The sequence below is a fragment of the Lissotriton vulgaris genome, chromosome 12 (genome assembly GCF_964263255.1).
Source record: "Lissotriton vulgaris chromosome 12, aLisVul1.2, whole genome shotgun sequence".
NCBI lineage: Eukaryota > Metazoa > Chordata > Amphibia > Caudata > Salamandridae > Lissotriton > Lissotriton vulgaris.
In genome coordinates, this window is record NC_141700.1 from 294575689 (window position 1) to 294599212 (window position 23524).

At 49.1% G+C, this 23524-nt stretch overlaps 1 protein-coding gene across 1 annotated transcript in view; it reads left to right on the plus strand.

The window, feature by feature from the left end:
• LOC147673997 (polycystin-1-like protein 2) overlaps positions 1-23524 on the plus strand; it is a 915503-nt gene that overhangs the window by 758618 nt on the left and 133361 nt on the right. The window contains exon 37 of the mRNA XM_086945086.1: positions 339-472. Within this exon, the coding sequence (XP_086801212.1) occupies positions 339-472 (134 nt within the window). The remainder of the gene's footprint in view (positions 1-338; positions 473-23524) is intronic.

A 23524-nucleotide genomic window follows, 5' to 3' on the forward strand; every position in this document is an offset into this window, starting at 1 on the left:
TCACTCACAGTGAAGATAGCCATGTCTGAAGTGGATTGACTCAGTACCACATACTGTATGCTGTGGTGGGAGGTCAAAAGGGCGTAACAACCTCCAGACGTAAAAATAACACTTGTCCATTTTGGGTGGTGCTAGTTTCAGCCATCTTGTCTTGGCAGTGTAGATTGTAGAACTACTAATCAATTGAACATGCTTCTGTCATAAGAAAAATGACTGTGAGCTCCATAATGCAGACACTGATTTCTAAGAGGTTTGCAGATGACCACAGGTTACACCAGAGAACTTTTTGTGGGTAAACAACGTTGTCTGTCTTTTCTCTCATTGTTTATTTTTTTCAGAGTTATCCAGTATCTTTATAGAAATGTCTGGTTGGACACCTACACCAGAGCGGTCTTCGTTGAGTTCACAGTCTACAATGCTAATGTGAACCTATTCTGCATTATCAGAATATCATTTGAGACGAATGCCCTAGGTGAGAACCTGTATTACAGTCATCTGCTAACGAATAGTCAGTAATATTTTACTCTGCTGATGTTTATTCCTGGGCGATTTCTTTCCCCCAATACTCCAAATGCACCGCAAACTCTCTTTTTTTCCATCTGTGAAAATAGCAAAACTTCTTACGTTTGTATTGATTTTCGTATTTTGAGGTGCTTGTTTTTTTGTGTGGAGAGACAGAGAATGTCTGTTTCACAAATAATGCAAAATGTCATGCATTTTGAATAATGTTAATTTTCACATTGTGGTGTAATACTTCACCCACCACCAGGGATGTCCACGCCACAGATGAAAACCTAGATTACAGTAATAAAAACACTATGGGTGAGGTAGTAAGTGTCCGTATGTAGCATTTAAGGAACATATGTAGGTAGCCCAATATCGGTCGGTAATGGAAAAAATTACCGAATTTCGGCCGTTACCAACCGGTATTTAGGGTTTGAGATGTAGGAGGCATGTTTAAGGATTCGGTAATTACGGATTCCTTAAGGAATCGGTAAAATACCGATTCCTTATTTTAAGGAATCGGTAATTACAGATTCAAAAAATCTATGTAGGAGGCACTCAAGTGAGTGCCTTCTTGCATTTAGGATTCGTTATTTACCACCAACTACAAGTTGGTGGTAAATATAGAAAACCTTTAAAAAAGCAATTTTGTGCTTTTTTTAAAGTGCCATGTGGCATACATACATGCCCTTAGGGCATGTATGTGTGCCACATGTGCACACATGCATGATTCAGGGGTGCAACAGGGTGTCAATATGACACCCTGCCACCCTTGAATATGTGCCCCCTACTACTGATTCGGTATTTACCGAATCAGTAATAGTGAATGGCTTCCCATTCATTCCTATGGGCCTCCAGAACCAAAGGAATGAATGGGAATTACCGAATCGGTAAATACTGATTCTTAAATACCGAATCGTACCGATTTGATTACATTTACTGAATTGTTTCCTACATACCATTTACCGATTCTAAAATACCGAATCAGTAAAATTCTGTATTTTAGAATCGGTAAATGTAGATTACCTACATATGGCCCTAAATGGTCAGTTCCCAAAAGTTGGGCCAAAATTCTCCAGTCCCAAATATATTGTTTAATAATCTCGCAAAGGCTTTGCAAAGTAGTGTAGTGTAGTGTATTTTTGTAAAGCGCACAGCTGCCCCAACGCGGCGTCCCGGCGCTGTATAACACTGTGGAACCCTTCCTGGCTCTCCCTGTGAGATGCCCCTCCTGGGCACCCCCAAGGTGAAGCCAGGCATCGCAGTGTTGTAGGGGCCGTTGTGGAGATTAAGCAAGCTATTGCCCAGAGTTGCAGCGTGGGACCCATGATTAGAATAGGCGAGTCCGCGGACATTGAGCCCAAGACCCTGCCGCGTCGGGACTTGAACCCTGGTCCCGGGCCTGATCTCTGCTTCAGAGTCTGCCGCTCTAACCGGTGAGTCACACTTCTCCACTCATTGAAATAATAGAGTTGAGATCTGGGATCAGCACTAAGGAGAGGCTAACTTGAAGTTGTTGCTCTGAGAAGAAAGATGGTATGAATAGCATTGAATGTGGGGAAGATCACACAATGTACACAATCTGAGAGTTTGTTTGTGTTTAGGTGGGTATGTCCTCTGCATGGTATACGGACATAATCCCTTGTCCGAGTGCCTGCCTGACAGAGCGACCACTGCGCCTTCATCGGCCTGGTCGCCCCCACGCTCCTCGTGTCTCCTGCTCCTGCCTTACCTGCCTCCTGCTGCTGTGCCTGCCTGCCTGCTCGCCTACGCCGTCAGCCTCGACAACAAGCGCCCCAGCCGCCGCAGGGCCACCCTCCAAGCCCGCACTCTTTTTTTCCCGCCGCTGCCTGCCTGCGGCCCGCCCCCCCACCAGCCGATTGGCTCCCACGCTCCCGCCTCCCAGCTGACCCGCCCTCCCGGCTCCCTTCTTATGACGCCCCCAGAGCGACCGTGCAGCGGACGCGCGCAGTGGGAGCGCCGATTGAGCGCCGAAGGTGCGCCAAAGGTAAGCCCGTCTGCGCCCATCTGCGCCTGGACCGCGCCCAGTGCCAGGACCCCTGGCCCCCGCAGACACCAGCCCACCCGTCGGACCTACGACGCCACCGAACTCTATGCACTCAACGCTGGTAGAATCCCGGGCTGCCATTGAGCCACCCCGAGACGCACCCACGGACCCTTCTGCTGCCACTCCTGCAAGTTCACCTGCATTCGGACCTGCACCACACCAGCACCAACCAAGCCGAACTCCAGCAGCAACCACTTCAAGTGCATCCTGCTCAACACCCGCTCCATCTACAGACACGCCGTCGAGCTCTGGAACCTGCTCAACACCACAGCCCCAGACGTCGCCTTCCTCACGGAAACCTGGATGAACGCCTCCTCAGCGCCCGACATCGCCATCGCCATCCCGGATGGCTACAAGATCATCCGGAGGGACCGCGTCAACCAGACAGGAGGAGGCATCGCCATCATCTACAGGAACTCCATCCGCATTACGACCAACACCGATGACAACCTCGCACCCGCTGAACACCTGCACTTCCAGATCCACAACAACCCCAAGACCACCCTCAGAGGCACCCTCATCTACAGACCCCCGGGACCACGCACACAATTCTGCGAAGACATCGCCAACTTCATCAGCCCGCACGCCCTCCCCTTCGCTGACTACATCCTCCTCGGGGACCTCTACTTCCACCTGGAGAACAACAACGACCGCAACACCACCACCCTCATGGACAACCTCGCCAACCTCGGTCTCAAGCAGCTGGTGACCACCCCCACCCACTACGCCGGACACACACTCGACCCCGTCTTCTCCTCCAGCAAGGACATCGCCTTCAGCCACGCCACCGGACTCCACTGGACGGACCACAGCTGCGTCCACTTCAGCTTCAGAAGGACCACGATTCACCACCACCAGCAACAGGTTGCACGCAGAAGCTGGAACAAGATCACAGCCGACCAGCTCGCGACTTCCCTGAGCATGAACCCTCCCCCCAGCGCAACGAACCCAAGCCAGGCGGCCACCAACCTCGCGAAGTGGATCAGCAACTGCGCAGACGACCTCGCCCCTCTGAAGACCCCGCCCAGCAGACCCGGCAGCAAGAAAGCCCCATGGTTCACCAATGAACTCAAGAGCTCCAAGAAGAACTGCCGAGCCCTCGAGAAAGCCTGGCGCAGAGACCCAACACCAAACAACGTGACTGCCCTCAAGCTCGCCACCCGAAAACTCCACCAACTGATCCACGCCACCAAGAAAACTGCATTCAAGGAACGACTGGACAACAATGCCCACAACAGCAAGGAACTCTTCAAGATCGTTAATGAGGTCTCCAACCCCAACGCCGGAAACAAAGACATCACCCCTTCGCAAGACCTCTGCAACTCCCTCGCCTCCTACTTCCACAACAAGATCACGGACATACACAACAGCTTCAGCTCTCAACCGATGCATGCCACGACTGAACCACCGCCCCCCACCACCACCCTCCGCGCCTGGACCCCGATCAGCACCGAAGACACCATCCGCATGATGAACTCCATCCACTCCGGATCTCCGACCGACCCCTGCCCTCACCACGTCTTCAACAAGGCTGACGCTGTCATCGCACCCCACCTGCGGGACATCATCAACACCTCCTTCGACACCGCTACCTTCCCGGAGAGCAGGAAGTATGCCGAACTCAGCGCTCTACTAAAGAAGCCATCAGCCGACCCCACCGACCTCAAGAACTACTGCCCCATCTCGCTGCTCCCGTTTCCTGCAAAAGTCATCGAGGAGACCGTCAACAAGCAGCTCTCCACCTTCCTCAAGACGAACGGATCCCTCGACCTCTCGCAGTCTGGCTTCCGGGCCAACCACAGCACCGAGACCGCCCTGATCGCAGCTACCGATGACATCCGAGCCCTGCTCGACAACGGAGAAACAGCGGCCCTCATCCTCCTAGACCTCTCCGCGGCCTTCGACACGGTCTGCCACCGCACCCTAGTGCAGCGCCTCAGCAACGTCGGAATCCAGGAGAAGGCACTAGAATGGATCACCTCGTTCCTTGCCAGAAGGACACAGAGAGTCCGCCTCCCCCCGTTCAGATGAGAAGCCACCGAAGTCATCTGCAGCGTTCCTCAAGGCTCCTCACTCAGCCCAACCCTCTTCAACGTCTACATGAGCCCCCTCGCAGCCATCGCACGCCAACACAACCTCAACATCATCTCCTACGCCAACGACACCCAGCTGATCCTCTCCCTCACCAACGACCCCGCCACCGCCAGAGCCAACCTACACGAAGGGATGACAGACGTAGCCAAGTGGATGATGAGCAGCCGTCTGAAAGTGAACTCGGACAAGACGGAAGTCCTCATCCTGGGATCTTCACCCTCCGCCTGGGACAACTCCTGGTGGCCCCCCGCCCTGGGCAGCGCACCCAAACCAACAGACCACGCACGCAACCTGGGCTTCATCCTGGACTCCTCCCTCTCCATGACCAGACAAGTCAACGCCGTCTCCTCGTCATGCTTCAACATCCTGCGCATGCTACGTAAGATCTTCCGGTGGATCCCCACCGAGACCAGAAAGACGGTCACCCAGGCCCTCGTCACCAGCAGTATGGACTACGGCAACTCCCTCTAAGCCGGAACCACCACCAAACTCCAGAAGAGACTCCAGCGGATCCAGAACGCCTCAGCACGACTCATCCTGGACATCCCCCGTCGCAGCCACATCTCCGGACACCTGAGAGATCTGCACTGGCTCCCGGTCAACAAGAGAATCACCTTCCGTCTCCTCACCCACGCACACAAGGCCCTACACAACCAAGGCCCAGGATACCTCAACAGCCGCCTCACCTTCTACGCTCCCACACGCCAACTTCGATCGACCGGCCACGCCCTCGCAGCCGTCCCCCGCATCTGAAGAGCCACCACAGGAGGAAGGTCCTTCTCCTACCTGGCCGCCAAGACTTGGAACTCCCTCCCGACCCACCTCCGCCTGACCCAGGACCACCTCGCCTTCAGGAAGCAGCTCAAGACCTGGCTGTTCGAGCAGTAGCGGACCCCCCCCTCCCCTAGCGCCTTGAGACCCTCCGGGTGAGTAGTGCGCTGTATAAATGCTGTGATTGATTGATTGACTGCATGCATCAGCTATTCTGACTTTTTTTATGTTTAAAAAGCTTTATTGGAAACAAAATCATTTAAAAAGAATAAGCCATACGTAGTATCTTAAATTAAAGTAGCATAAGATGAGAAGGCAAATACTAAACAAAGTAGAAAGCTGTTTACATTTTGACAATGTCTTAGGGGGAATGGGAAAAAAAGATATAATATAATTTTACAACTGAAGGTCGAGTATCTTCATTGTACACTAATACTAAATAAAGAAATAATTTACATACCTAAAAACAATATAACATTAAGAAATATTGCAGAGTAAAACGCAGAGAAAATAACAATTTACAGAGGTTTTTTTTTTTTGATTTTTCAAAACCTTTATTGAAAAGTTCGTCATCACTGGAATACAGTTTTGCATTAAATCAGAGCATCATACATGGCATATCATAGACAATGCACACCACGTCAAGAGGTAGATCGATCAGGCAGAGGCATTATCAAGTACAGTACAACAAACGCTTCATCAAGCCAAAAGTAACTGCATAGTGTAGTGTCGGCACCTTAGAGGAGAGAGCAAGCTCAGCACAAGAATGTAGGGGACAGGGAGGGAAGCGGTTACTGACCAGCATCGGCGGCCACCGCGGGCAGAGTGCCGGCGGGGACCGCGAGGAAGGCAGTCCGGCTGGGGTGTGGACGAGTATGAAGGTAAGTCACCAGGGCCCCATTTGTCAAGAGGCCGGGACCGAGCAGGCATCAGGTCCCAGAATTCCGAAAGTAGAGTCTGACATCTAGAGGCATCCTCAAGTCACTGGGCAAACTTAGATACGGTCTGCACCCCCAACACATGGCCACCCTGCGCCGCGCAAGGAACAGCAACATTGCGACCAGTCAACGAGACATCCGGACAGAATTTAACAAAGCCCAACAGGCACAATGGTGGGTCAGGTTGAACCGGCGTTCAGGTAATCTCAGATATAGCCACACATACCGCCCGCCAGAAATCTGACACCTTAGGGCACAGCCAAGCCAAATGAGCAAAATCTGCGACAGGGGCAGAGCAGCGCAGGCATCTGTCGTCAGGTATGAGTCCCAATTTATCGAAACCGAGCGGGGTGTGATATACCCTGTGTAAGTATTTAAAGAGAATCAGACAAAGGCGATAGTTTGGAGACAGTTTTTTAGTTTGATTACAACAATAGAGCCAGTCTGCTTGGGAGATGTCCTCACCTAGATCCTCACCCCATGCCACCTGGGCACGCTCAGTAGAAATGGAGGCATTCGACAAGATGATAGCATATAGTTTAGTCACTACCTTCCAGGGGGAGGGGAAAGAATTGATGAAGGCAAGAGTGGGCATCGACAGAGGTGGCTGGGGAAACGTGGGATGCAGCTCCCTGCAGATCGCCCACAGCTGGTAAAATAGCAAAGTATCCAGAGGACCGGGAGAAGCTGGAAGAGAGTAATTAATTAAAGAGAGGCGGCGATATAAATCACGGCAATCATGTGGCTTATCCGGTTTGAGTAAAAGTGTAATCATTGCTTCATGGAGGGACTGTGGTAAGAGGCCAGTATCAAAGGAGTAATTATACATGGCGGCTAGGTGCGGCTCAAGAAGCATTGCAAAGGTCTTATAAAACGCTGCGGGGAGACAATCCGAACTAGGGACCTCTTCACCGGGTAAACTATTTATGGTGCGAGAAGTGCGTCTTAGAGAAGGGCTCATCTAAGAGTTTACCATGGTAGTCCGCAAGCCAGACCAATGCAATTGTGTCAAAGTATTGGTTGAAATCCTCACGGGAGGGGGTGGGACCCGCAGTGTAGAGTTACGATTAATATTCTGTAAATCGAGTCTTGATTTCCTCAGGGGAGGTGGTTCTGGTGGGGACACCATCCCGGAGGGCCCTGATATACGACACGACACGGGGAGGACGGAAGAGGTTGGCCAGGGCCTTGCCAGGCTGTTCGCCCTCACCAAAATGGCGAGACTGGGCTTCTCGCAGGGCTTCGAAAAATGTACTCGACCGCTTGCAAATGCGAGTGAATTTCTTGAAGGGCGAGACAGTTTTTAGGTCTACTTGACCGGCCTGGCGAGTGCTATCTGCCACTGCAGTATCAGGTGAAGGCTCTAGGGGTCAGCATGGTACAACGGGAAAAGCACAGGCAATCAAGCGCACGCTCCACCTAGCATAGTGGTGGTGGTGCGGTGCGCGGTGAAGGCTCTAGGGGGCAGCATGGTACGACAGGAAAATGTAGGGAAAGCACATGCACCACCTAACAGTGGTGGTGGTGCGATGCGCAGGCTATTGTATGCGGGTCCCAGGGCCTTTAATCTTGTAGGGCATGAAAGTGCTACCAATGACGGCCCTGGACTTCATTTTGGCCAGCCCCCGAGCTGTGCTGTTTATAATGCAGCAGTATTGCAGCGCACCACCACGCGCTCTCTTCAGTGGAGTCGGGATTGCAGGGCGATTTGGCTTGCACTCTACACAGGAGAGGTGAGTCACAGTTTTTCCCATTACAAATATATATATTGTATGTAGTTTTGTTGGTTACTTTTCCACTAATAGGAGGATAGAAATTGAATTAGTGTCTTAGAATGGAAATGGAAAGCCTTCTATGGCATCAAGACTTTGTACAATGCGGACAGTGAGATTTTCTCTAACGTGACCAGGGAGCCCCCGCTTTGCTGATTGCTCACTGTGGTATTCGTCTCTCAATGCTACTGCCTCTTCGCCTCCACTCAAGTTCTTGCGTTGAATGGTATGATGGACTATTTATAGCAGTTGCAGTCTCAGTCTGCTGTCTCTATTCTAATATGTAACCCATTAGTGCAAGGGTCAAAAGGCTGCACTCGCAGTGTGCTGTGCAGTTGCGGAGGGATACATTTCACCATATATTTAACCATTAGTGCACAGGTCTGAAAGCCGCACTTCAAGTACCCTCTGCAGTTGAGGAGGTATGATTTCCCCACATATGCACCCCATTAGTGCAAGGGCCCGAAGGCCGCACTCGAAGTGTCCTGTGCAGTTGCGGAAGGATACATTTCACCACATATATTTTACCATTAGTGCAAGAGACCGCCATATTAGCATGACAATTTTGGTGACCAGACCTGGGCTTGACAACTGTTCTTCTACTGTCAGTTCTAAATATGCGGTGCCTGAGCCATGTCCCTGTCACGACAAGAGGTTTTTATTGTTGTGTTGGTGTAGCGATTGTGTGATGGGGCGTACAATACTTATAAGGTCCCAAAGGCGAGACCTATGCTTGTTTGGGGGCAGGTTACAGTATATTTGTTGGCCAGTAGGCAATGCAAATGAGCAAGCTCAAACCACGTTTCATGGGGGTCTCTGCAAGAAAAACAGTAAAATAATGGAGCCAAATTGTCCATTTGCAGCCCTTTATGTCAGTGAAACAATCGAAAACTAATTTCTGAACACTCTGCAACTCATAATAGAGTTGCTTTGTGCAAGCTCACTCCTCTTAGTGAAAAGAGACATATGGTCATTTTCTTAGCCCTTACAACAAAACATAACTCACGCTTAGACTGCCCTCAGATACTGGCACAACTAGCCTATATACACTTGCATTTGCTCCTCAGTGATGCAGGTACACTTGTGCTACTTTAACAGTTTGCTCTCATATGGGACAGCTTTCACTTTGGCACTGGACTAGGACACACCAGTTGTTCTGAATTCCCAAGACAGGATTCCCGCTCCACAAATAAACTTACTATGAAGGTGGACTTACATCACAGCATTGCACCAACAAGTGCCTTGAAGACTAACAGAAAAAAAGGAGGCAAGGGTGTAATCAACTTACACATATGGGATCACCAGGGGCCAGCTGCAACACTGCTTAAGCCAGGCAGGCACGCATATAGCAGTTAAAACGTCTCCGGTCAGGTACAGTCACATATAGAAAATCCTGCTCCCTATAACCAGAACGCAGCAAAAAAAAAAGCTGCCAAGTTTCTCTGATCTGATGGACACAACCTTCAAATCATTCGAAAAAGTACACCTTGCTCATTTGCATTGCCTACTGGCCAACAAATATACTGTAACCTGCCCCCAAGCAAGCATAGATCTCGCCTTTGGGACCGTATAAGTATTTGGTTATGCAGCGCAATATCCTTGGTGCAACAATATCAACTGTTGCATGGCTAAACACTTATAAGGCCCCAAAGGCGAGACCTATTGGCTATGCCAATGCTTAGACCATCTTAAAATTGTACTGAGAGATTTTTTGCCTTTACTTAGGGTTTGCACCACCGCTTCGCATTCATCAAGAATGGTAGCAATATTTATTAGAAAAAATGTCAAGCGTGACTCCTGTCTCGGGGATCCTGACTGTAAGTTACTCATTGTCAGTGGGTAAGGGAGCCAGTTACTGTTAGTGAATACTTGTGCTTTTTTATTCGAGCGCTAAGACATTTAAGTTTAAGCTGAGTGGATTTCTTTTCAGTTCTGACTTTAGTTAAAGCGTTAGGCAAGACATTTTAATTTTACTGAAATTACAGGTATAACAGACCCTGCCCCATCTGCAACACATATTAGTATCAGTACTTCTCAAGAGCAGACCGGTTACTTCCGAAGTGAGTTATTTCAGTTGAAAGCGCTGGTTGTGTTACTGGAATTTGCACATCGTTCAGTACCATTTGATTATTATGGCTTAGAGGGCATTCCAAATTGGGGTGCTTTTGTGCGAACCTAAGAGTGCCAGTGAGTTTACAGATCATGTAGTGTAGGGAAGGGGAAGTGGTTCAATTTAAATGAATTAAGATAGCTCCAATGCAGTGCACTTTGGTGCTAAGCGAAATGCCGAGAGCGAGTGGATCTCGTGTGTACCTGTGGCCAGGGCCTTCTGTTCCACTGAACAGTTGAAAGAGTGGCGAGGTTGGTTGTTCTGTGTCAATTGTTTTAACCTTTTAAACTCCTATCTAAGTTTGTTGCTTCAGAAAAAAAAGTTTATAAAACTCACGTATTCCCAAAAATACAAATAGATTTTTATCACTTAAACCCATAGGTGGGCGACAGATGCTTCCTGTTTTGAAGTGTAGGGTGGGGGGTGTTGGGAGGGGGGGGGGGTGTTGTTTCTTATGAGGTTACTGGTTCTGTCCGCCGGGGAGCAGGTTTTTCAGATTGACACTGTGCAGCAGCTTCAAAATTTAGGTAGATGCCGCTCCTATGCGGCTGGTAGCAGCTTCTCCTCCTTCTTTTACAGGGTGAACACACTTTGTCCGGCACTCCTTACTGACTCCCTGATGTTCAGGCAACCCCGGGTCCCCCTCAGCCATCCATAGACCGGGTGGCGGTTCCTGTCCGCCCGCTCCCCTTTGCCCCTACGGATGCCTTGGACCCGGAGCTCTCTACACCTGCGCAGCGTCCTTCACCCCCGGGTTCCGGAGGGATGTGCTGGACCCCCTCTTTGTGGCCTGCCCCCTGCGCTTTCCTATGCCCCTGCCTCTCCCCATGATGTGCGCTCTGAATAGGTCCCTCCACGTTCTGTCTGGGAACGTCAACGGTCTCCTTGATCGCATTAAGCGCATGGCGGTCCTCCGGGCAGCGCACTGCCTCTCGGCCGACATACTTCTTCATCATGAGACCCACCTCATGGGTACCCATTGCCCCTTCCTGGCCCGATTCGGCTTCGCGGCGGTCTGGCACTCGGGCTTCCAGCGCGGATCCCGGGGGCGGCGATTCTGCTGCAGAGAGGTCTCCCCTTCACCCTGACTATGGCCCACACCGACCCTCAGGGGCGCTATGTCGCGGTCTCTGGTGTCCTGGAATGTTGTCCTATGAACATCCTGAGCGTTTATGTCCCGCCCGCCCTCCAGTCTTCGACGCTGCGTTCCCTCACTCATGTCTTCTCTGAGTTCCCGGCGGGTCTCACCTTGGTAGGGGGCGACTTCAACGCGGTAATGCAGCCGGGACGAGATACGTTGAGTCCCCCTTCAGCGGCCCGTTCTTCGTCGGCTGCGGCCCTTCGGGGTGGGTGTCCGCTCTGGGACTCTGTGATGCCTGGCGGGTGTGGAACCCCCGGGTGACGCAGTACACCCATACCTCGGCCTCCCACCATTCCCATTCCCGCATAGACCTTCTACTGCTCCCGGCCGCGGACTGCCGCTTGGTCTCAGGAGTGTCCATCTTGCCTAGAGGTCTGTCGGACCACTCCCCGGTCTCCCTCCGTATGGGCTCAACCCCTGGAGGCCTGCATGGGTATGGCGCCTTAACGCCTGGTTCTTGCAAGATCAAGACTTGGTGGAGAAACTGGGGCAGGAACTTACCCACTACTTCACCACCAAGAAGGGATCTGTCCGATCCCCGGGGACCCTCTGGGAGGCTGGGAAGGCGGTAATCCGCGGAATGTCGAGAGGCCCGGTTCATGCTAAGCGGGCGGACCGGCTGGCCCGGCTTGCAGGCTTGGAGTCCCGCGCGTCCCAACTTGAACTCAACCTGGGGGTAGGCGGTCGGGGTGACTCTGCCCAGCACCTAGCATTGATCCGAGAGGAGATCCGCCAGGTCTCACTCGACTCGGTCCAGCAGCTCTGGCGCTCGTCGGTGGCGCGGATAAGAACGGTAAGCTTCTTCACAACTTGGTGTCCTCACCCAGGGTCCACCGCGTTATTCCCGAGGTTCAGGCATTGGAGGGCACCCCCCAGACGACATCTGTGGCCATTGCGGGGGCATTTGCCGACTTCTACACTGACCTCTACGCGGCGCGTCCCCCGACTGCGCTCTTGACCACCCTCCTGGACGGGGCCGGCATCCGGTTGGCCTCCCTGGCTCTGGAGGACGCTGACTCCCTGGATCGGCCCTTCTCATTGGAAGAGGTCTTGGAGGCTATTCCCATTCTGAACAGGGGGAAAACGTCAGGCCCTGACGGCTTCCCTGAGGAATTTTACGTGGCCTTTCAGGACACCTTGGCCCCCCAGATGCTGTCTCTCTTCCACCATGCAATAGAGCAGGGCACTTTCCCTCCCGAGTCAGACTTGGCCACGATCGTGGTCATCCCTAAGACCCACCCACCCTCGGTGAATGTGCGGACTTCCGACCTATCTCACTGCTCAACACCGGACTCAAACTCTTCGCCACCATCCTGGCCCAACGACTCAGGCCCCTCCTGCAAATTCTGGTCCACCCGGATCAATGCGGCTTCATGCCGGCTAGGGGTACCCGGCACTGTCTCCGTCGCCTTCATCTGGCCCTGGCCCACCGTGCCCGCCTGTCCCCCTACCTGGCCCTCCTTTTCCTTGACTTCGAAAAGGCCTTTGATACGGTGGGCTGGGACTACCTGCAGGAACTGCTGCGGGAAATGGGTTTCGGACCACGGTCCGGCAGCTATATTAAGGTCCTCTATGCGAACCCCAGGGCCCGGGTCCTAGTCAATGGAGCGCTCTCGTGCGCCTTCCCGGTCTGTAGAGGGACACACCAGGGGTGTCCCCTTTCCCCGCTTTTATTCGCGCTGGCGATGGAGCCCCTGGCCTCACTCGTCCGACATGACCGCCTCATTCGGGGGTGGGCTTGAAATCAGAGCCCTCTATGCCGATGATGTGCTCCTCTATTTGGCGGACCCGGCGGCCTTGGGTCCTCAATGCCTCCAGCTCCTCTTGGATTTTGAGCGTGTCTCGGGCCTTCGGCTCAACACGGCCAAGTCGGTCCTGGTCCCACTGCACCCCTCCCGAGAATGTTTTAACTGGCAATCATCCATCCCTCTTTGTCGTCTCTCCGTCAAATACCTGGGGATGTGGGTCACCCTCCTCCCAGAGCTGGAATGGGCGCTGAACATCGCTCCCCTGGTGACTCGGATGAGATCCGACCTGAAGAAGTGGAGCTCCCTCCCCCTCAACCCCTTGGGGTGGAGCGCGTTGTTCAAAATGATAGTCCTACCTCGTTTTCTCTACACCTTACAGAACACCTCCGCCCCGCTACCCCAAGCTTGGTTCCGGGAGCTAGACTCAGCTCTGTCTAGGTTCCTCTGGGGGAGTGGGCGACCGCGAATCTCCCTCGCACATAGTCGCACCCGCCTTATGATGGGGGCCTAGGGGTGACCCATCTTTACCTCTACTATATTGCCTCCAAGCTGATCGTTATTCACGATTGGTACGCAGGAGGCTGGTCCGACCCGGCGTACCGGGTGGAGTTGGAGGAGGTGGATTTTCCTCAGATCCAGGCGTTCCTCTATGGGTGCCCGATCCCGCAGGCTCTGACACCCATCACTAGGACGGTCTTGCAGGCGTGGCGGGCCGCACTCCACCACACTGGATAGGACCGCAAACTCACCCGCCAAACGCCCCTTTGGCACGGGAACTGGTTTCGGTAAGTGTCTTCTCTGAGTGGATTCCGTCGCTGGGACCTCATTGGAGTGTCGGTGTTGGAGGATGTCTGGGTGGGGGACCACATTCGAACCTTTGCTGACATGCGACAGTGATACGCCCTCCCCCATACTCAGCACTTTTGCTACCTGCAGCTGCGCCACGCCCTCCATGTGCACCTTCCCACACCATCTACCCTCCCAGAATTTAGCCCCCTGGAGGCCCAAGTAATGATGGGAGATCTGGGGAGGGGGGGTGTCCCGTATCTACTGTGCCCTCGTAAATAACAGCCCCGTGTCCCTCGACCATCTGCGAGCCCGATGGGAGGGGTGGGTGGGCCCCCTGGAGTGGGCCCCCTGGAGGAAGCAGACTGGAGGGATGCCCTTATGGCCCCGCGTACCCTGTTCACGTCCTCCAGCTGCGGCTGGTACAGATTTACTACCTCCACATGTCCTACCCACCCCGGACAGGCTCTTTCGTGCCCATTTGAGGAACTCCCCGGACTGCACTCCCTGGATGATTTTCACCACATGGTCTGGCTGTGCCTGGGGTTGGAACGATTATGGAGAAGGGTGGAGAGAGACTTAACGCAAGCCCTGGGTTGGGAGGTTCCCCATTACCCGCTCCGGCTTCTCCTGAGGATCTTTGATGGCCTGGATGGTACGAGAGCGTATAAGCGCCTCCTGGGGACGGCGGTGTCCGTGGCCAAGCGAGATATTGCATGTCACTGGCTGCGAGATGCGGTTCCCACGGTAAAAGGCTGGAGACGAGGGGTGGATTGGTGCGGGGCCCAAGAGGAGGCCCTCTGTGAATCCCGAGGGTTGCCTGACCAGTTCACCAGAATCTGGGGGAAATGGTTCAATCTGCTGCCCCCGTGAACACTGACAATAGCTCTGTCCCAAGCATTCGTGCTGTTGGTCTGAAATGTGTCATACCCTTTTTTGCCCTCTGCTGTACTTTTGATTGCTGATCTGCTGCTAATAGTATGTCTTTGTTCTTTGTTTTTGTTTCTAAATGCCAATAAAATTGATTATCAAAAAAAAAACCCATAGGCTTCTGCATTAGTCAGAGACACAGCTTTTGTCATTAATGTAGCACCAGAGAGTAATATTCGCTTCAGAGCACTTTGCACTGTTATCATTCATGTAACTGAATATTTGACATAATGATAAGTGATAATTGGAAGCATTTAATTAAAAGTCAAGATTCTTACTTTGAATGGAACACCCAATCTCATGATGGACGGGGTAAGCCATACCCTTAGTCACATATAAGACTTTGCAGTATTAAGTAATTAGAGCCATACTCTTTCATTAATTATGGAAAGCAACATTGTTAAGCCTTTAAGCCTAGTAGTTTGTACACAGTTCATGTTATTTTAAATTAGTTACAGTTATTGTTTTTGATTCTAGCTCAGAGCTGACAGAAGCAGTGCTGGCTATCTAGTGAGGACAAGGCAGACAACAGGCAGAGAGTGCCGCAGCAATGGCAGACATCAGGTTGTAGTTGGGAAAAACCACTGGAGCTAAAACTCCACTGAATAATGCAGGAGAGAGTTCAGCAGTTGGGAAAAGGAAGTCATTCGAAGAAATCCACAAAAAGCAAAGGGAGTATGATCAAACAAAAAGACAGAGAGTTGTACAGCAGAAATGGCTTGAAGATTTCAAGTGGGCAGTGATTGAAGAAAAGGAAAGTAACAGCGCTGTCCTAGTCGAGACCAGTTTTAAAAAATCTCATGTTTTTGATTGTGGAGTTTGCAGGAAATGTCCTCATCTTGCAGATACTAAGTCTTTCCTATATGTTGGTGTGACAGAAAAATTCAAAAGGGAGACGTTAAAATGGCATACAAGAGCAAATCACATGAAAAATGCATATTACATGAAGCTGCAATTCAAAACCCACAGGAGACCTGCATAGCCAAATCGATCCAAAAATGCATGAAAAAAATATCAGCGCTTAAACATTTTATTTAATACAGCCTATTATCTTGAAAAAGAAGGTGTGGCTGTTATTAAGTTTCGAAAACTCTGCACACTGCAAAAAAAGAACAATCCTAACTGGAATTTCGAAAATTATACGAACGATCATGTATTCCGTAACTTTGCTCACTGCACCATCAGGATTCAAGCAAGCCGGGCCGACGACAGCTGTAATGCCAGAAACCGGTCCCCGGAGGATTGTCTCCTTTCCAGTGAAGAGTTGGCTTGGTAGTCTGGTCTGCCCTGTTCCCATGATGCACTGGGCCAGGGACAGACTAATTTGCATGTAGCCAGGTTCTGAGCTGGGATGGTGCAGTGAGCTAAAAAACGGTGATGGATCAGGCCCCGATCTTTGGACTGGGTAAGAGTAGTCTGCTTAATTCAGACACTCTGTTCATCACCACCCCTTTTCTGAATCGTTTTTGGCCACTATAGGTGTGGCAGTGTATGCTCAGACATGAGTCCCTTGCTCACTGCAGCATCAGGATTCAAGCAAGCCGGGCCGACGACGGCTGAAATGCCAGAAACCGGTCCCCGGAGGCTTGTCTCCTTTCCAGTGAAGAATTAGCTTGGTAGTCTGGTCTGCCCTGTTCCCATGATGCACTGGGCCAGGGACAGACTAATTTGCATGTAGCCAGGTTCTGAGCTGGGATGGTGCAGTGAGCTAAAAAACGGTGATGGATCAGGCCCTGATCTTTGGACTGGGTAAGAGTGGTCTGCTTAATTCAGACACTCTGTTCATCACCACCCCCTTTTCTGAATCGTTTTTGGGCACTATAGGTGTGGCAGGGTATGCTCAGACATGAGTCCCTTGCTCACTGCACCATCAGGATTCAAGCAAGCCGGGCCGACGACGGCTGAAATGCCAGAAAACGGTCCCCGGAGGCTTGTCTCCTTTCCAGTGAAGAATTGGCTTGGTAGTCTGGTCTGCCCTGTTCCCATGATACACTGGGCCAGGGACAGACTAATTTGCATGTAGCCAGGTTCTGAGCTGGGATGGTGCAGTGAGCTAAAAAACAGTGATGGATCAGGCCCTGATCTTTGGACTGGGTAAGAGTGGTCTGCTTAATTCAGACACTCTGTTCATCACCACCCCCTTTTCTGAATCGTAACTTTGTAATAGCAATTTACGAGACCCTAAAAGTGACAATTCGATCCCAGATAGAAAATGCTAGGTTCCTCAGTGTTCTGTCAGATGGGTCAACTGACAAAGGAATTCAGGAACAGGAACTGATTTTTGCACGATTCGTTTGTGAAGGCACCCTTGTTATCCATCTGTGTGACATTGCCAGCATGAAAAACTCCACTGCATCTGGAGTGAAAAATGCTATGATAGTTGGCCTGGGAAGCATGGGCATATCTCTGGATATTCTGAGCCAGAAATGCATTGGTCTGAATTCAGATGAAGCTTCTGTGGACATCAGTAGTGAATCTGGTGCTGTGAAGCAGCTAGTGGACGAAGTCTCCAAACATCAAGGATGGGACATTGCGATCACATTGCAATTGTGCACGGTGTAGCTCACAATCTAGAGCTTGCTGTGTGTGATGTTAAAAAAAGTTCATACATATCCAAATTTGAAGAGATGCTCAAAGGATGTTTCAAACTATATTATTATTCACCTGAGCGGAGATGGGAACTTAAAGAGATAGCTGATAATCTGGAAGAGCAGTTAAAACATGTTGGTGGATTGCAGAAAATCAGATGGGTAGCAAGTCAGCACAGGGCAGTAACACTGCTTAAGACAAACTGGGAATCTACAGTACTTCATCTTGAGCACCTTGCTACTGGTAGTGATGAATATTCAAACAAAGCCAAAGGATTGCTTCATGACATGAAATCAGAGAAGTTTCTTTATTTCTTGTACTTCATGATAGACTTCACAGAGCTGCTTCAGCAAGTGTCTAAGGCATTTCAAAAAGAAGACAGTCTTATTTCAGAAGTTGCAAGAAGGATTGAGGTGCTTCAACAGAAGCTAATACAGCTGAAAACAAAGCCAGGAAAAGCACTAACACAATTTCAATTGCTTTTTTAAGATGGAAATTTTGCAGGGGGGCCCGTTACTAACACAGGCAAAGCCTACTAGACAAGGAAGCTCAAATGAAACTAGTGTCAAGGAAGACACTATTGATTTAATAGAGAATGCTCTTTCTTTTATAAGTGACCAGTTTCTGAAGCACATCTCAGGCAAGCCGCATTCATTGTTTAACAGTTTTGATTTTACTTGGTAGCCAGACTCTGTTGAAAAGAGGTTTTGGGGATCAAGAATTTGAGGCCCTTGTTACGTACTACAAAAAGGCACTTACTGATGAAGAAATTCAGTCTGCCCCTAGAGAGTGGCTATATTTTAAACTGTACATTTTTCGATGGATGACGTCGCATATGCCTGTATCCCTCTTCACTCAGCTATTGAAAAAACGCCCACAAGAAGTTAAACATGTCCATTCAATTTTAGAAATAATACTTTCCATCATTCCAACAACATCAATATGTGAACGGGGGTTTAGCAGCATGAACCAAATAAATAATGAGCTCTGTAGGTCCCTTAAAAGTGACACCATATCTGCTTTAATGCGGATCCAAGTAGATGGGCCGGTGTTAGACACTTTTGATCCAAACCCAGCTGTTTTGCATTGGCTTTCAGCACATCCAGGAATGAGGCACATTATGGGCCACAAACATCCTTGTCAAAACAAGACTTTTACTGAGTCGAAGATAGCGACTGAGTTTATTGCTACTCAATATTCAAATCAGCACCATTTTCCTTAACAAGTTAGTAAATGCTGGTGCGTTGTGTTGTTTTGCCATTCACTGTTTGGTGTCTGTCAATAATACTTCTGACAATTTGCCACGGTGGAGCAGCTGTTTGTCTACTTTGGAGACACTCATCCCCAGTCACAGACCTGGGTTGAATCCATCATCGTTCTTTAGCTCACTGTTCGCCACCCCAATTCAGGACAGTCTACATGGAAATCAGTCTTGACCCCTGCGCCTCATGGGAACAGTCCAGCCCGAACTGCCAAGCCAATGGACTCCTGACAAGGGCCCTAGCACTTTTTTTCAATTAAGCACTGCCACAGCTACAGCAATATAAACAAAATTTTGAGTACTTGGCACTACAAACTGATTACAAAATGAGTTACATTCTGCTTCAAAGCTGACGGAGCGCTAATGGAAATACAAGTGGACAACTCGAAAGTTGACACTTTCATCCAATCCGAACAGTGGTGCTTTCGCTGAGTGGAAACACAGGACACTGACAATCATGACACATTGACACAGCCTCCAGGCCCATGAATATGCAAAATAAGCATGGTCGAATTTTGCAAATTCGCGGTTCACGAATTTGCGGATTTGCGAACACGCAATTCGCAAAATCTGCGAATTTGTGAATACGCAGATTTCGCAGATTTTTTCAATGGGGGGGTCTTCTGTGCGAGTTCAAGTGCCTCTTGTGTGTATAAATGGTCAGAGACCGATCAGAGCAGCAGATGAAGAGAAAGAAGCTCCTGGTCACAGGAACAGCAGGAGGATTACGCTTGTGAAAGTCAAGGATACAAAGGCCTCTATCCAGCATCACAGCTGATTTTCGACTGTAGATTTGGGAAGAAGGCACACCTGCCCAGCCTCGATGACGCTCACGATTGTTTTTGGGCTGATGAATGAGTCACTGAATTTGAGCTTCAACTAATTCCAGCGACCATGTGTGTGTTACTATGCAATCGCCCCGAAGGGCGCAAGGGTCCCTTGAGTGAGCTGTCCATCATAGTGGGTAAATGGCGGGAAGACGGTGCACACCGCGAGTGTGTGAGCAGGGCCAAATGGGCGGGGCTTCCATGCGAGTTCACATGCCTCTTGTGTGTATAAAAGGTCAGAGACCGATCAGAGCAGCAGATTAAGAGAAAGAAGCTCCTGGTCACAGGAACAGCACGAGGATTGCGCTCGTGAAAGTCAAGGATGCAAAGGCCTCTATCCAGCATCACAGCTGATTTTTGACTGTATTCAATTTTAATTCAATTCAATTTTATTTTATTATGTTTTGGCTCTCAAAAGAGGGCCACATAAAATTTACAAGATAAAAGCAGAAGACAAGTACACATCAAAGTTATGACATTTAAGAAACATATTTAAGTGCAAAAATAACATTCAATGACAAATCTACAGCAGGTCGCAATGTCAAACATCTCCAGAGGCATATTAATAAATAGCTAAAAAACCTTTAAAAAAGTTAAAAATATGGAAACAGAACATTTCATTAGGAGGCCAATAAAGTGCTTGGAGGAAGCCGTTCAAAGTGGAAATGCCCAGATGGATACAAATAAATTTTAACCATCTGAGACGCAATTTACGGAGCGCAGGGCAAATCAGTAAAACATGCATACAATCCTGGGTACTCAATTTACATAAATTGCACATAGAAGAAGAACCATACCATTTGGATAAAAGTAGATTTAGAGGTACTAGGTCGTAACGTAGAAGAAACCAAAATCTACGAATACCATGCGGCAGGTTCCATGTAACATAGGGTTGGGCCAACTTCATCACATAGGAATTAAGGAGAAGGTCTACATTCCTTTTTTCACCGATTAACTTTTTATCAGACTGAAAACATAGATCCCACGAGGCCTGTTTTAAAACGAGTTTTAACTGTAAGGGAGAATACAAAAACAAAGTGTTTTCATCTAATTTTAGAAGGGTTACGGCTTTTCTAAAATTCCTTACAAGTTGTGAAAACTCTTTAAAATTACCCAGTAATTCACTTCTGAGGAGAGCTCTCATTGTCCCTAGTTCAGCTCTAGCCAGGCAGGCCACCCATCTTACTAGGGCACATAGTCCCTGTACCCAGCTGCTCCTGAGACCGAAATGGAGCCTACAGGCGGCCAAAGAGCACGCAGTATTTAGGGAAGATAGAGATCTTAAGAGTTTCCCCTCAATCTTATGGCAAAAGTCCCAATATTTCACCTCTATAAGTTCTATACCATACAGTATCATTGCGGGGATTTTAGACCTATACACCTCCAATAAACACGAAAAGTGCCTTTTCCCCGTAGCCTGATAGAGGGAATTTAAACCTTTGCCATGGGCGAGGGCTTTGCGTGAACTATGCTCAATATGGGGCCTCTCACTCAGGTTAGCCGTGATAATTTTCCCCAGGAAGGTATAGGAGTTAACAACCTCCAGTTTTTGGCCGCCGATATACCATCCAAAATTTACAGATCGGCACTTCTTCTTACCGGCTATGCACATGACTTTACTTTTGGATATATTAATCTTCATGCAATGGGCAGCAGCAAAGACATGAAGGGCATGTAGCCGATTTGTAAGTCCTTTAGGGGTCAAGTCTAAAATAAGGACGTCATCGGCATACATCAAGCAGGATATTGAGGTCCCCCCCACCACCGGGGCAATACCCTCTCTGGCAGACAAGGCAGCGGGTAGGTCTACAGTATATAAGGAGAACAAAAGGGGAGCCAATAAACAGCCTTGTTTGAGGCCATTCAAAGACGGAATTTGGTGGGAGAGCCCCCTTTCGCCCCCTTGCAAGACACTACACCAGGTCTCTGTATGGAGAGTCCGAACCAGCTCCAATAGATAAGCTGGAACACCAAGAGCTGCCAATTTTCTCCACAGCGTTCTGCGATCTACTTTATCGAACGCTGTGGAGAAATCAATAAAAGCCGCATACACCACCCCCCCTCTCACCTGCACGTATTTATCAGTAACCACATGGAGCGCGGTGAGGTTATCTAAAGTACCATGGCCCCTACGGAAGCCAGTCTGTTCAAAAGGCAAGATATTGTTCTCCTCGACCCAATCGGAGAGGGAATTTAAAAGACATTTCGCAAAGACCTTTCCGATAGAGTCGAGGAGGGCTATCAGACGATAATTGCTGGGGCTATCCCGAGTACCCTTCTTAAAAATAGGGACCAAGATACTTCCCCTCCAGGAGGCAGGGACCATTTTAGACAAAAAACAGGCTTTAAACAGTGGATACAGGATTTTACTCCACCTTAAAGGATCCTGTTTCAGGACCGTCATGGGGAGTTCGTCAGGACCCATTGCCCCAGAGGGACGCATGTTTTTTATAGCCATCTCAATTTCTTCCTCTGTGGGATAATTAATGAGTCCTTCGGGTGTTGCATCTAGGGCGATATCTTCACCTGTAATACCGTTCCCTGCATAAAGGTCCCGAATATAAGTAATCCATACCTCTTCAGCTATAGGGATGGGGGAAGGTCTTATTCTGGTACCACATCCCTTCCCGATTATTGCCCAAAATTCTCTTATCCTACCATGAACAACTGATTCCCTCAAGTTGATCCAAACAGTATCATCCTTTTCCTTTTTTATTTTCACCTTTAGTCTGCATCTCTTTCTTTTTAGCCTAGAAATTTCTTTTTCTCGTTCCATAACTCTATCTAGATATTGCTCACGGACTAGTTTATTTATTTCCTTGTTCAGGATGCGCAGTATACTAGGCACCACTACCCCTTTTCTAGGGCGAGAAGTCTTTTTTACATGTAAGATAATGTTTCGCATGAATTTCTCAAAATTGACTATTTCATGCCCACGCCACTCATTTAATTCTATTAAAGTTTCAGATAATAAATCCTGTACCCCATTAATGGCGGAAGGATTCCAGAAACACCTTCCCGAGGAAGCGTGGAAGGCTGCATCACTGCCGTTAAGAGACCATGGCGCAGTGGGCATAGGATTTAGAGAAATAGTTATAAGCAATATACTATGGTCGCTCAGAGATGTAGGAATAATCTTAAGATCCTGAATATAAGGAAACAAGCCATAGTCCGAGATTACATAATCCAAGATAGAAGACCCAAAAGGGGACTTGTGTGTGAATTTGGCAGGCACATCGGACGGGAATCTCCCATTTAATATAAGTCCCTCAACGGCCGCTAGTTCTTTTAGCAGAATCTTCCCTCTTTTATTAGTCACTAACTAATCTGGGGAGAGTGGTTGGGGAACAAAATGCGCCTCTTCTTTAGATTTATTTCTAAAAAGTTTCAGACTAGCATTGGAGATTTTGCAGTTCAGATCTCCTACGAGAATAATTTCCGGAGGGGATGAAGCATTTTTAATTTGATCAATATATCGAAATACCTGCTTCAATATGAGATTAAAACGCTCTTCTGGGGGAATATACACATTAAGGATAACAATGGGTGACTTTATACAATTACTAAACAGATTTTCAATAGTTATAGCGTGAAAAAATTTACTTGGGTCGATATAATGGGAAAATCTCCACTGCAATTTATTTGATAATAGACAAGCAATTCCCCCCCTAGCGTGACCTTTCTTGGAAGGGGCAGCTGGCACTTCCAAGACATAGAAATCCTTCGAAACATCCAGCATATTAATACACCAGGTTTCCTGTATACAAATCACATTTGCTCCTAGAGAGAATAAAAGGTCAAATTTCTCTGGGCTACTGTGAATCCCTGCCGCATTCCAAGAAATAATTTTCAATGGGATGTTAAAGATGATGAAACAATTTGGAGTTATCTGTGGTCTTTGTAGATAAAGCACTGTGCAGCCAATTCCACCGATTATTATCCTCTATGAGGGAGGAATTCTAAGGCAGCGGGAGTGGCTTTACCT